This window comes from Mesoplodon mirus (genome assembly GCF_964341445.2).
Source record: "Mesoplodon mirus genome assembly, chromosome: 3".
NCBI lineage: Eukaryota > Metazoa > Chordata > Mammalia > Artiodactyla > Ziphiidae > Mesoplodon > Mesoplodon mirus.
Window position 1 is genome coordinate 61,293,830 of NC_138978.1, and position 15,621 is coordinate 61,309,450.

A 15,621-nucleotide genomic window follows, 5' to 3' on the forward strand; every position below is an offset into this window, starting at 1 on the left:
AAAACTGGTCTTGTTGAAGAGAGGCATTCCCAAATTTGCAAATCTCTCTAAAATGTAAAGTCATTATTAGCCAGTAGGAAGCCTCAGATGGTTAAACACTTGGTATGGAGAGAGGTCAGTTAGCACATGCCAGACAGACTTTGCCACCTGGCATGAATAAAGTGTCCAAGGCAGAACTCTTCCAAATATGCCTGCTGGCCACTCCAGCATTACTCTACTTTCTTAAACATGTTCCCAGACACACATGCTGTTGGCAATAAATTCAGTTTTTTTCTTGTCCTCAAGTAGTTTGTATCCTAGTGCAATGTTTCCCAACCTTTTCCACATAATGACAGACATATTAGTTAATAGTCTTTGTTCAGTACACTGAGATAAACACTTGAGAACACTTGTAGCCTGGGTACCATGGGGCCAACTCCGCAGTTTTGAAGGCCGAAGGATCAACATTTCAGCACACCTATAACCCTCTCTGAGCACAAAATTACCACAGTTTATTGGTTAGGAAGCTCTGTTCTAGAGAGAGGAAATAGTCAAAAACCAAACAAACCAACCAACAAAACATATATATATAATAATTTCAACTACTTGTAAGTATTACAGAAAAATATAAATATGATACTTCATCTAGGGTGGCTATGGGAGACCTCTCTCAGGAGGGGATATTTGAGCTGAAATCTGAGAAAGGGAAGTAGGCATCCAGGTGATAGAACTGGGGGAATAGCAAGTGTAAAGGTCTGAGTATGAAACCAGCTTGGAATGCTCACTGGAAGGCCAGTGTTGCTGTAGTGTAGGGATTAGGAGAGTGGAGTAAGATGAGATGAGACAAGTGTCAGGGGCCAAAACATATAAGGGCACATGTAGAACAGCCCACAACTGCTATCAAGGAACATTTCAGAGAAAATGTGACATCTGAGTAGAACTTAAAGGATAATGCGGTAAACAGAGGGTTGCCTACTTAAGAGTCTTTCCCCCCCCTTTTTTGTTAACAGAACTCTCATCCTATTCATTTTTCTCCAAGCAACCCTGTCCTCCAAGGGAGGCTGAGCGCCTTCCTAAATCAAGAGAATGAATCTGGAATAATCTAAGCCTGTGCTTTTCAAAATGTGATCTACAACCCATCAATTTAGACAATAAATCAATTTAGCATCTCCTGACCAACATTTAAAAAAGTAGAATAGAATACAGTGTGTCAAATAGATCCTTAGTAACAATTGTTCAAAATACTGCAATCAATTTCAACTAACAGAAAGACAAATAATTAGGGGTCTATGAATCTGAATCTTCTGCTCCACAGGTAGATAGATTGATAGATAGATATATATAGATATCAATCATTGTGATATAAAAAGTATTTCATACTGTGGGTTGTGTTAAAAGCTGTTAATGATTTACTGGGTTTTAGATATGAGTGTATGAAGCTATTCTAGCCAAGAAGACACCAGGGGAGGCCTGCTGGATGGCTTTGGGGGGCATTTCCCTCATTCTAACAAAAAGGGTCAAAGAGGGACTTCCCTGGTCGTCCAGTGATAAAGAATCTGCCGCACAATGTAGGGGACGCAGGTTCCACCCCTGGTCAGGGAACTAAGATTCCACATGCCACGGTGCAACTAAGCCCATGCACCACAGCTACTGAGCTTGCACACTTCGACTAGAGCCCATGTGCTGCAAACTACACAGCCCTTGTTCCCTAGAACCTGTGCACCACAACTAGAGAGAGAAAACCTGCACGTCACAACTAGAGAGAAGTCCACGCACCACAAGGAAGAGCCTGCACGCCGCAACAAAAGATCTTACATGCCTCAATGAAGATCCCACATTCCAACTAAGACACCACACAGCCAAAAATAATAAATAAAATAAATCCTTAAAAGAAAAAAAGGGTCAAAGAGCTTTTCTCCTTTTCAGTGGGTGCTGTTACCAGTTATCTTGAATAGTGGTCACCATCTTGTACAGCAAGGCTAGGAGGACAAGCTAGTTGCTGAGACAGTAGAGGCAAGTTGAGGAAAAATGGAGAAGCTGGATATTTGATGGCATCATTAAACCCCTGAATTAACCTGGAGTTGCCTTACTGATGGACTTCTTGTTATTTGAGATTATAAATATCTTTTTTGTCTAAATCATATGTAGTTAGTTTTCTTTTAATTGCAGCTAAAAGTGTCCCAACTATTTAAGATGAATAGGAATCTATCAGGAGAAGTATGTTCTGAGCATAAAGAACAGAGTGGGTCAATCAGACAGTAGTTGGAACAGACTGTTTGTTGTGATTAGACTCAGTATAAGCAAAGGACAGAAGAGATGACTGGAAAGATATTATATGCCATACTAAGGAATTTAAGCTTTACCATTTTTGTTATAGAGTCTTCAGATGTTATTAAGTAGTGAAATAATGTGGTAATATGATTAGATACTAATATTCCTTGGCTAAAGATTTTCTTAATGCCTATATCTTAAAGTTAGATGCAGTTAATTTTCAGTTATTTCAATATAAACACACAATGTGTATACCTGTAAATAGAGTCTTTTTCATTCTTATAAGCATTAGACTGAATGCTGGGTACAGGAGAAAAGATTGTAGAACCCAATGTTCTTCTACATTGTTGTTGTCTATGCTGTGAATACAGTTCATGGAAGGGCTTAGCATGTTCCGCCTAAACATAAAGAAAAGAGCAAACTATCTTAGAAATTATTTTTTCCATGTCTATATTGATAAATAATTTGTACTTGATTATTCATATTTGGAATAGCTAATCATGATAACTAACAGCTGACTAGATCTTTAAATAATTTCAAATATAATGCTTATTTAATCCTCAAAAAAAAAAAGCCCTATGAAATAGATGTTATTACCACTTCATAGATGAGGGAACAAATCTACAGAAATTTTAAAATTTGCCTATGCTCACACATTTTACTAACTTTTATTTTCTTTGTCTCTAAAACTTAGCCATTATTTTCATATAAAATGTATTTCTCCAAATGCAGAGAAAGTCTAAAGTTTAAATACTAAGGAAAAAAAGCCCTCTTGGTTTAAACAGAAATTTTACTGTCTCATACACAGAGCAGGTACAGCAGAATAGTTCTGAGTAAAGGGGGAGAAACTGGAAAAAAGTGATCCAGCTTTACTTAGTGTCTCAGATTGTCTCTGTATATTTCTACTTAAATATAATTATTTAGATACCCAAAATAAACATGCATATGTAAGTATAAACTGCGTAACTTGTGACTGTCCATTAACCAAACAAAAAAATATTTGTTTAGTACCTACAATATTTTTTCACACTAGGCACAGAATATATTTCATTCTGGATAATATAAGATAAAAAATTTAAATATGACAAAAATCCAGGCCATAAAGAATTCACATTCTAAATATATATGATTAGCATGCATGAATCATTGGCAAATAATATAAGATAATATCACTAAGAACCAAACCAATCAATACAATCTTTAAATGAGGAGGAGTTTAGAAGAGAGGGCTGGAATAGACAGGAAACATTTCATCAGTGAGGAAGAACTTAATGCTGGGATTTGGAGATAAGGAAATATCAGGAGAGGCCAACAACATACGTCCAGGGTATTCATAAGACAGTCAACAGCATATTCAAAGCCAGGTGAGGCAGGGGAGCATTTATCATTTGTAGTGTATAAAGGTTAAGTTTCAATAGTCAAGAAGGATGGTTGTGAGAGGGATAGACTATCGATGTCTTCAGAGTCAAACAGATAAACTTTAACGTAAAGAAAAATGGCCAAAATTGACTTGAGGAGAAGTAGAAAATTTGAGCATACCAGTAATTCTTAAAAGAAATGTAAAGAAGTTTCAAATAACTACCTTTAAACAAGTAACCCAGCCCAAATAGATTTATACATAGGTTCTTTCAAATTTTTATGCAACAAACAATTCTTATGCAATATAATGTCAGTTAAATTAAAAAATAAATAACAACAAAGACTTTTCAGTTCTTTTTATAGTTGACATAGTCTTGACACCAAAGTCTGAAAAGATAATGCACCAGCAGAAGCCTACAAGCTAATTTCACATATGACTTCAGGTGATTTCACAAATTCAAAATAAAATACTACTCGAGGGCTTCCCTGGTGGCGCAGTAGTTGAGAGTCCGCCTGCCGATGCAGGGGACACGGGTTCGTGCCCCGGTCCGGGAAGATTCCACATGCTGCGGAGCGGCTAGGCCCGTGAGCCATGGCCGCTGAGCCTGCGTGCGTGTCCGGAGCCTGTGCTCCGCAACAGGAGAGGCCACAACAGTGAGAGGCCCACGTACCGCAAAAAAAAAAAAAAAAAAAAAAAATACTACTTAACGTTATACTAATGGAACAATTTGTAATGGCCAAACAAAATTATCAAGAAATTAAAAGCTCCTAATAGTTCTAAGTTATTATAATTTATCTCCCAATAGATCAAAGGAGAAAAATAATGTAATTATTTTAATAGCTGTAATATTTAAAATACATTTGATAAATTCAGTAAACATCATTGATAAAAACTGTAATAAAACTAGAGAGAATACTTTCTTAATATGATAAAGAATATCTTAGCAAAATTAAAAAAATTATACCCATATAAAACCAATAACTAATATTATGGTTAATGACAATACACTAGTGTGTGGCATGACAATAGTGACACCTATCAACACTGTTATTTATAGATGTTTAGGAAATATTGAACAATGCAGTAGGAAAAAATAAAAGAAGTAGTAAAAACTCTGGAAAATTCTTATTCAGTATGGCTGAGTAAGCCTCTATCAGAGCCACTCTCAGATAAAAACTATAAACTCTAGACAAAATACTCTAGAAAACACACACACATACACACACATAAGTTGCCTGAAGGTCTTGGAGAATTAACAAAAGCAGGTGACAAAGAAAAACATTGAAACTTGGAATTACTGACTTGCGTAGAGTGAAGTTTCTATTTTTATGGCTTTTAGTTTGAAGGCAGGCCAAAGTATAGGACATCTAAAACTCTGATAGAAAACTTAAGTTCTTTCTGGCCAGAAGAACCAGAGGAAAAACTTCAGGATGACCAGAACTTCTGGGAAATGAGAAGGGAATGATAGAAAGAAGAGTGCCAAAGATGATAGCCCCATCTTTTATGTATAAACCCTGTCTAAGTCTCTTGCTGACCCATGAATGATGCACGTTTAGGGAAAACTGCAAGCAGCCCAGCTAAGGATATAACAACTGAACTGAAATTTGAGCTGCTGCTATAGAGACAGAGTATATTTTGAGCGCAACCAAGTTAGCTGACTGCTAAAACAGTAACATCATTACTCTTTGTAGGAATATAACAGACTCTGGAGTCTCCACATTATAACAGTTGTGGTGTCCAGGATAAATCCAACTTAACATACAAAGACCAGGAAAATGAAACCTAGTCTCAACAGAGAAGGCTATCAATCAAAGCCAACCTTGAAATGACCCAGATGTTGGAATTATCAGATTTTATGGCAGCTATTATAATTATGCTCAATGAAAAAAGTAAAATATGTTCACAGTGAATGAAAAAAAAGGAAATCTTAGAGAAGTAGAAACTATTTTTAAAAATGGAAATTCTAGAACCAAAAATATATAATACCTGAAGTAAAAAAACTCACTGTTTGACTTTAAAACAGAATGGAGACATCAGAGCAAAGAGTCAGGGAACTTTAATACAGAACAATAGAAGTTACCCAATATGAAAAAAGAGAGGAGAATTTTTTTTTTTAGAGGGATTCAGAGACATATGTGTCCCTGTGAGAAAATAATAATGAAAAGTCTGAGCCTGCTCACTTACACTGTGATCTCAGGCCACAAGTCTCTGGACAGGAGGCTGGCTGCTGTAGGAACTCAATAAATACTTGCTGAACTCAAAAAAGAAAAAAATAAAAGTCTGATATATGTGTAACAAGAGTCCCAGAAGGACAGGAAAGGTAGAATGGGGTGGAAAATATTTAAATAAATAGTGGTCAGATGAAATATGATCTTAATTTGATGAAAGACATAAATTTATAAATTCCAGAAGCTTAATGAACCCTAAGCAGGATAATTAAGAAGAACACCATGCTTAAGCACATAATCAAACTGCTGAAAACCAAGTATGAGGAAAACATCTTTAAGCAGCCAGAGAAAAACAAGTTATACACACAGGGGAACAATTCAAAATACCCCTGACTTCTCATCAGAAACTATGGTGGTCGTAGATAGATATATATAGATATCAATGGTGTGAAGGCCAGTAGATATTGGAACATCATCAATATGCTGAAAGAAAAAACAATTATCAGCCAAAATTTTGTGTCAAGCAAAAATTTCCTTCAGAATATCCTTAAGACACTTTCAGGTAAAAGAAAACAGATAATTTGCTGCCAGCAGAACTTCACTACAAAATATACTTAAGGGAGTTCTTCAGGCTAAAGGGAAATGATACCAGATGGAAATATATCTTCAGGAAGTACTGAAGAGCATCAGATCTGGTTGTATTTGGTTGTTTTTTTACTCTGTTACTTTCTTTAAATCATATAGCAGTGTTGAAAGCAAAAATTATAATACTGTCCTATGGGGTTTATAGTAATACATGAAAACTATATTATGAAAGACAGGGTTAGTAAATGGATTTATACAATTTAAAGGCTTCTAAATCTTTATGTGAAATAGTACAATTTTACTCTAAGTAGGCTTTGAAAAGTTGATGATGTATCTTTTAATCCCTAAAGATACCACTAAAAAATCCAAACACAAAGAGGTACAGCTAAAAGTCAATAAATTAAAATGAAATGTTAAAAAATATTCAAATTATCCAAAAGAAGGCAGGAAAAGAAGAACAGAGGAACAAAAAAATGGAGAGACAAACAACCCCCCCCCAATATTAGTCTTAAAATCATTCATATCAAAAATTACATTAAATATTAATGGACTAAACATTCCAATTAAAAGAAATTCTCAGAATAGGAAAAAAGCAAGACCCAGTTATATGCTGTTTATAAGAAATGTACTTTAAATGTAAGTTGAAAGTAAATTGTTGGAAAAATATATACTGTGTAAACAGGATGCATATGGTGGCTTTATTAATATCAGACAATAGACTTCAAGACATAGTATTTGCAGAGATAAAGATGATCAATTCATCAGTAAGACATAAAAGTCATAAATATGTATGTACCTGATAACAGAGTTGTAAAATACATGAAGCAAATTGACAGAATAAAATGGAGAAAGAGGCAATTTTATAATAATAGAGGTTTTAACACCCATCTCTCAGCAACTGGTAGAATAACTAGCTAAAAACTCACTAAAGATACAGATGATCTGAACAAAACTATCACCTTAGCCTAATTTATAGGTATAGTTACATATGTATACATCTACAACGTATAGATATATTCATATATTTATAAATATATACTTATAGAATACACCCTATAACTGCCAAATACACATTCTATTCAAGTGTACATAATACTTTCAATAAAACAAACCATATGCTGAATCTTAAAACAAGTCTCAATAAGTTTAGAAAGATTGAAATCATACAGAATATGTTCTCTAACCACAATGAAAATTAGAAATCAATAAAGTAAGATATCTAGAAAGACTCCAAATATTTGGAACTTCTACAACACACTTTTGCAGGATTCATGTTTTAAGGAAGAAATCATAGAAGAAATCAGATAACTTTTCAAACTGAATGACAGTGTAAATATAAGATATTAAAATTAATGGAATTTTAGTTAATGGCACCATCATTTTTCCAGTTTTCTGAAAAAGAAATTTGGGGATTATTATTCTAAGCACCATATCCAGTCACTTAAAAATTCTGTCAAGTTTAACTACTTAATTTCTTTTTTTTTGTCTTAAAAATGTTTTTTTTAGGGCTCCCCTGGTGGCGCAGTGGTTGAGAGTCCGCCTGCCGATGCAGGGGACACGGGTTCGTGCCCCGGTCTGGGAAGATCCCACATGCCGTGGAGCGGCTGGGCCCGTGAGCCATGGCTGCTGAGCCTGCGCGTCCGGAGCCTGTGCTTCGCAACGGGAGAGGCCACAACAATGAGAGGCCCACATACCGCAAAAAAAAAAAAAAAAAAAAAAAGTTTTTTTATTGAGGTAACATTGGTTTATAACATTATATATGTTTCATGTGTACAGCATATATTTCTACTTCTGTATACCTTACAGTGTGCTCACCACCAAAAATTTAGTTTCCATACATTACCACACAGTTTCTTTTTATTTTTAATAAATTTTTATTTATTTTATTTATTTATTTTTGGCTGTGTTGGGTCTTCGTTGCTGCACGTGGGCTTTCTCTAGTTGCAGTGAGAGGGGGCTACTCTTTGTTGAGGTGCGCAGGCTTCTCATTGCAGTGGCTTCTCTTGTTGAAGAGCACGGGCTCTAGGCGTGAAGGCTTCAGTAGTTGTGGCACGAGGGCTCAGTAGTTGTGGCTCATGGGCTCTAGAGCGGAGGCTCAGTAGTTGTGGCGCATGGGCTTAGTTGTTCTGCGACATGTGAGATCTTCACAGACTAGGGCTCGAACCCATGTCCCCTGCCTTGGCAGGTGGATTCTTTTTTTTTTTAATAACAAATTTAATCAGTTATACATATACATATGTTCCCATATCCCCTCCCTTTTGCGTCTCCCTCCCACCCTCCCTATCCCACCCCTCCAGGCGGTCACAAAGCACCGAGCTGATCTCCCTGTGCTATGCGGCTGCTTCCCACTAGCTATCTAGGCAGGTGGATTCTTAACCACTGTGCCACCAGGGAAGCCCCACCAAACAGTTTCTAACTACTTTATTTCTCTCCAACCAGTGCCCTCCACTACATTCCCATTGCTACTACTTTGGTTCAGTGCCTCACCATCTCTTACCTTGTAGATTTATGGAAAAGATATAGCAACAGATGATATATTTGTCTAAGAAGTATTTTGGTAAAAGTCAAACAAAAACTCATTGAATGAGCAAGGCCTTTCAGGAGTCAGTGTGAATATAGATGAGGGGAACTGATAAAGGTGTTAGTAGTTTTAAAGGGGAGGGGGTTTTCTGAGTCAGTGTGATGGACCATGCTGTTTACAGCCATATCTTATTGAGAGCCCTTTACAATTGTGGTAAAGGAGTAAAAAAAAGAATCAACCTATAATAGAAAGAGAACAGGTAGGGGTGTGTGTGTGCATGTGTGTCAGAGAGAGAGAAAGAGAGAGAGAGAGAGAGAGAGAGAGAGAGAGAGAGAGGTGTTAGCACATGGGAGAGTTCAAACAGATTTCTGAAAGACATAAAGTTAATTGAAGCTAGTAGCATAGTAGTGGGTGGGTCACTAAAAAAAAATTATGTTATCTTTCTATCTTTTGGATGAAACTCCAAGCTTAAAGTTGGCAGGTATTGAAGATGGGAATGAGAACAAAAGTTGTAAAAGAGATACGTTAACTGAAATTCTGTTATGAAATTTCTGAGCCAGTTGCCAATTCCCCCATCTCCTAGTTACCCTATCTCACATAGAGAGTTACAGGAAATTAATCCCAGGCTAAAATAAGTGGCTTTCTCTTAATAAACTTCTGCTAGTATGGGTTTGGGCTCCCCAAAGTAAAGCTCTTCACATGTTAGCATCTGGAAGGAAGGCTACCAGGCAAAATGCCTACTCTCTGCCTTCTGATCCTAAAATAAAGCTAGCTGGTTGAGAACTCTACCATATACACAGAATAGTTAGTGTTCAATTCTGGAGAGAGACTTATTTATAAAATTAATGACAGTTTCATGGAAAAATTAACCCATATCTTTATTTTTAAATATGAACAAATGAAGATTTACCAGATATGATAAAAATGAGGCCCTGTCTTAACTGACCTTATGGTAACTGCTAGTACTTCTCACATTCAATAAATAATTTCCACTGTGTTGCCTGTCCAACAAATAACATATTATTTTCTCTATTATTGCCATATATAAAGTTTTGCATAATATCAGAGATGAAATCACTTTAAAATTTTATGCTTCTGAATCCTAAAATTCATTTGAATTTGGGATTTGTAGAAAAATATATAAAACTATTAGGGATAATCTGAATTTCTATTAAATAATTGTAAGCATGCAAATTAAACCTACCTCAGTTGTATCCTTAAGATAATGAAAAGATCTAATAGATCTTGATTATAGATATTCTTCTACTGGCTCTAAAGAAACAAATCCAAACATAAATGATATTTCTATACTGTTAGACTACTTCTAATTTAACTCAACAAACCATTTTCTCTACTTGTAAACTTTTTAGAAATGTAGTTTGTTAGAGCTAAATATATTCTAGAATAATTTGCTCTTAAAAAGAATTTCTATTAACAGAATATAATATTCAATTACTATTGTAGAATAAAGCTGTCTTTTCTTAGAAAAAAAAAGATTTCTAAATAAAACAGAATCATACTTGATAGTCAAATAAATCTTCTCATTAATTCCTTTGAAAAGAGAAAGATTCCCCTCAACCTGAATCCCCCATCTCCAATTATGAGTCTTACTAATTTGGATTATCATTTAATGGATTTTTTTTTAAGTAGGTATAATGTAGGGTCAAGCATGCAGACTTTGGATGTACGTAGCCTGGGACCAAAAACTACTTTTCTGTTTGTGAGTTATGTAGCTTTAGGAAAATCATTTAACCCCTCTGAGCTTTAGTTTCCCCATCTGTTAAATGGAAATAATAGTACTTATGTAACAGAGATGATGTGAGGATTAAATGAGATAATAGATGTGACAAACTTACAACTGGTATTCCTTCAATCAACAGTTATTTGTTGATCACCTGCAATGTGCCAGGCACTGGTGTTGGACTCTGGAACTGTGATTTCTGCCCAATGATGCACACATTTTATTGGATAGTACAGAAAAGAATTAAATAAAGAAACAAAGGAATGAACAATTATAAATTGAGATGCATGCCGTGACAGACATAGACAGATTTTGGTGAGGGACAGCATGAGAGGGAGGTATAATTTAGATAGGGTAGTTGCTAGGGATTGACTGTTTGTGTCTCTCCCACAATTCATATGTTGAAGCTCTAATTCTCAATGTGGTGGTTTTGGGAGTTGGGCTTTGGGGAGGTAATTAGGTTTAGATGAGGTGGTAAGGGTAGAATGCCCATGATAAGAATAATGCTCTCTCCGCCATGTGAGAATAAAGTAAGAAGGTGGCTATCTGCAAACCAAGAAGAAGACTCTCAACAGAACCTAATCCTACTGATCTCAGACTTCCAGCCTCCAGAACTGTGAGAAATAAATATTTGTTGTTTAAGCCACCCAGTTTATAGTACTTTGTTATAGCAGCCTGAATAAGAGAGAAATTGGGACTGAAGGTGGGGTGCTGCTGTAACAAATACCTAAAAATATAAAAGAACCTTTGGAACTGGATAGTGGGTAGAGACCGAAAGAGTTGTGAGGTGGATGCTAGAAAAAGCTAATATGGCCATGAAGAGATTTTAAAGGCAATTCTGGTGAGAACTCAGAAAGAAAGAGGAGAGCCATTGAGGAAGCTTCCATTTTCACTGAGACTACATGAATAACCATATGCAGAAATGTTGGTAGAAATACGGATGGTAAAGGCCATTCTGATGAGGTCTCAGACAGAAATGGGGAACATGCTATTGAACAATGGAGCAAAGGTGATCCTTGTTATAAAGTGGCAAAGAACTTGGCTGACTTGTGTTTGTGTTCTGGTTTTTTGTGGAAGGTAGAACTTGTGAGTGATGAAATTGGATAGTTAGCTGAGATTTCTAAGCAAAGTGTTAAAGAAGAGGCTTGATTTCTCCTGACTGCTTGTAGTAAAATGCAAGATGTGAGAAATGAATTGAAGACAAAATTGTTAAGCAAAATGGAACCAGAACTTAAGAATTTAGAAAATTCTCATATTACAAAAACTGAGAAAGCACATTCAAAAGAGAACACTAAGGCTGTGGTGCACTGACCATTTGATAAGGAGATAAGGAGATTGGTATGGGTGTGAAACATGGACCTAATCAGCCATCCCAGCAGAGACACTGCCAGTTTGAAGTGAAGGGGATAGAGACAGGATAAAATGAAGGAAGGCTGTCGGACTTCTTGGGTTTTACAGGATAGGACCACAGATGTGCTATGTGCAAATGTGCTATTCCTCAAGACAAGGGAAGAATGACCACAAAGGTGTCTCAAAGATCATCAGGCCTGCCCCAGTTTCAAAATGAGGCCACTGCCTCAGTTTCTGCCTATGGAGCCCTTGGGGGTGGGCCAACACTCTCACTCCTGGGGATGAAATCCTGGTCTAGCAGAGTCCCAGTGGGGAAGTGGGGGAGATGTGACTCCCACTCAGCAGAGTTGTGAGAGCAGGACCTCTGTCCCAGTGGGTCAGGAAGGCAGAGCATCAAGCCAAAGAGGATTATCCTTGAGCCTTAAGATCTCATGAAGTTTGTCTTAGTAGGTTTTAAACTTCCTTGGGACCAATTACTCCATTCTTCTTTCCTATTTCTCCCTTTTGGAATGAGAATATCTATCCTATTCCTGTCCCAACTGTATTTTGGAAGCACATAATTTGTTTGATTCCACAGGTTCAAGCTGGAGAGGAATTTTGCCTCAGGATCAATCATACCTTGAGTCTCACCATAGCTGATTTAGACGATATTTAGGTGAGACTTTGGACTTTAGTAATAACATAAAACTCAGTACAGTAGGAAGATAATTAACATGTTCTAGGATTCCTTTATTGTCCAGAAGGAGGGTAACAATATATTTTGAAAGGATGAATATTGTAATTTCTAGGGTAATCATTTAAAGAATAGAAACAGAATGCATAACTACCAAATTAGTAAAGGGGAAAAGTTTAAATTTTAAAAACTCAATCCTAAATAAGACATAAGAGGACAGAAGAAGAAACACAGAATCAACAGGAGAGATAGAAAGAACAAAATAGGATGGCAGATTTAAATCCAAAGATATAAGTAGTTACATTAAGTATAACTGGATTAAATGCTCCATTTGAAAGACAAAGATTACAGAGTAGATTTTAAAATCTAACAAATTGATGTTTATAAGAGTTAAGTCTCTTATGTAAGAGATCATAATGTTACAGAAATGTGGCAAAAAGATGATGGAAAAAGATATACCATGTAAATGTTAGCCAAAAGAAAGCTGGGGTAACTACAGTAATATTGGATAATAAAACAATCACTTTGTAATTAAAAAGGGTTCAATTCACTAGAAATATATAATAATTCTAAAATTTTATACAGTTAATAACACAGCCTAAACTATATTAAAGATCTGTAAAGCAAAATTTGATAACTCTACAAGGAAATAATAAATAAGTCTGAAATTTCTCAGCAATTGGCAGAATAAGCAAGCAGAAAAATCAGTAAGGATATAGAAGAGTTGAAAAACAATGAAGAAATTTGACCTAAAAGACATATATAGAACACTGCATGCAAGAGCTGCAGAAAATACTTTATTTTCAAGCACATACTGAACATTTACAACAATCGACCATATACTGGGTGAAAATACAAGCGTTAACTAATTACATAGGACTGACTGAAATCTTATGGAGTATATCCTCAAACTACAATGTAATTGTGCTAAAAATTTATAACCAAAAGATAATTAGAAAAGCCTCATATATTTTGAATTAAGACATAAACTTCTAAATAACCAATGGGTCAGAAGAAGAAATCATAATGGAAAACAGAAAATAACCATAATACTCTTGAAGAACAAGGTGGGAAGACTTGCTATACCAGATATCAAGGGTTATTTTAAGCTACAGAAATTAATGTTGTGTGGTATTGATATTGAAATGGATAAATAATATAATGAAACATAGTAAGAACTCCAGAACAAAGAGCCCAGAGCATTAGGGAAAGAATAGCCTTTTCAATACCACACTGGGATAGCTGGGTATTCACATGAACCAAAACTAAACTTGACTCTTACCTCACTCAAAATGTAATTCCAGGTAGACTTTAGACCTAAAGGTAAAAAGGAGAACTAAAATCTTTTGCAAGATAAATAGAAAAAGATTTTCATGACCACAGAGTAGGAAAAGATTTCTTAGATATGGTACAAAAAGTACTTATCAAATAAGAAAAGATTTGGCATATTTGACCTTATTAAAGTGGAAGAATTTTTGTTCATCAAAAAGACACCATAGGGCCTCCCTGGTGGCGCAGTGGTTGAGAGTCCGCCTGCCGATGCAGGCAATACAGGTTCGTGCCCCGGTCTGGGAGGATCCCATATGCCGCGGAGCGGCTGGGCCCGTGAGCCATGGCCGCTGGGCCTGCGCGTCCGGAGCCTGTGCTCCGCAACGGGAGAGGCCACAATAGTGAGAGGCCCGTGTACCGACAAAAAAAGAAAAAAAAAAAAGACACCATAAAGAGAGTGAAAAGAAAATCCATAGAAAAGGGGAAGATATTCACAACACCAACAAAGAACTAGTAAAAAGAATATATTTAAAAATCAGGGCTTCCCTGGTGGCACAGTGGTTGAGAATCTGCCTGCCAATGCAGGGGACACGGGTTTGAGCCCTGGTCTGGGAAGATCCCACGTGCCCCGGAGCAACTGGGCCCGTGAGCCACAGTTACTGAGCCTGCGCATCTGGAGCCTGTGCTCCGCAACAAGAGAGGCCGCGATAGTGAGAGGCCCGCGCACCGCGATGAAGAGTGGCCCCCGCTTGCCACAACTAGAGAAAGCCCTTGCACAGAAACGAAGACCCAACACAGCCATAAATAAATAAATAAATAAATAAAATTTAAACTGTTAAAAAAAAAGAATATATTTAAAAATCAACAAGAAAAGGATAAAAAACTAATTTTAAAATAAGGTAAAACTTGGATGATTTCCAAAAGTATAAATACAATTTGTCACTAGTCTATGAAAAAGTTCTCAAACCTATTAGTAATCACAGAAATGCAAATTAAACCATAATGATATACTATTAACTACCCAGTAGATTGCTAAAATGGAAAACTGACAATTCCAAGTGTTAGGAAGCAGAACAAAAAGAACCCTCACAAATCTGATGGGAGCATAAACTGGTAAAAACACTTTGGAAAGTTGACATTATTATAGTTGAACATAAGCATCCTTGGTAATGTAAATCCTAGATATACACTCTCAACCAACTTTTACACAGATGCAGCAGGATGCCTAAACAAAAATATTCATTTCAGCATTGCAATGACTGACAAACTAAAAACCCCAAATTTCAAGAGTAGTACGGACAAAGTGTGATATATTCATGCAATGGAATACTAAACAGCAATGAAAATGAAGCAACTACACCTCCACAGAACAATATGAGTGAATCTTACAAACAATGCTAAGAAAAAAAAATACAAATTAATGCATACGGTATGATTACATTCATATACAGTAAAAAACAAGCAAACTAAACAATATTCTTTAGAGATGCAAATAATAGATGGTAAAAATTTAAATAAAAGTAAGGAAGTGATTACCACAGAAATCAGGACAGTAGTAACTCCCAGGGACAAGGAAGGGAGAGGTGATTTGGGAAAGGTCAAGTGGTGATGTTGGCAATGCTCTATTTCTTGATGTGCAATATGGTTATATAGGTGTTTTTTAATAATTGGTAATTATACTGTACATTTTATGCTACATTCACT

At 36.1% G+C, this 15,621-nt stretch overlaps 1 protein-coding gene across 1 annotated transcript in view; it reads right to left on the reverse strand.

Moving 5' to 3' along the window:
• LOC309799142 (uncharacterized protein C1orf141 homolog) overlaps positions 1 to 15,621 on the reverse strand; it is a gene marked incomplete at its 3' end in the record, with an annotated part of 54,322 nt that overhangs the window by 4,297 nt on the left and 34,404 nt on the right. The window contains 3 exon segments of the mRNA XM_082612142.1: positions 2,506 to 2,648; positions 10,089 to 10,133; positions 10,137 to 10,156. Of these exon segments, the coding sequence (XP_082468268.1) occupies positions 2,506 to 2,648; positions 10,089 to 10,133; positions 10,137 to 10,156 (208 nt within the window).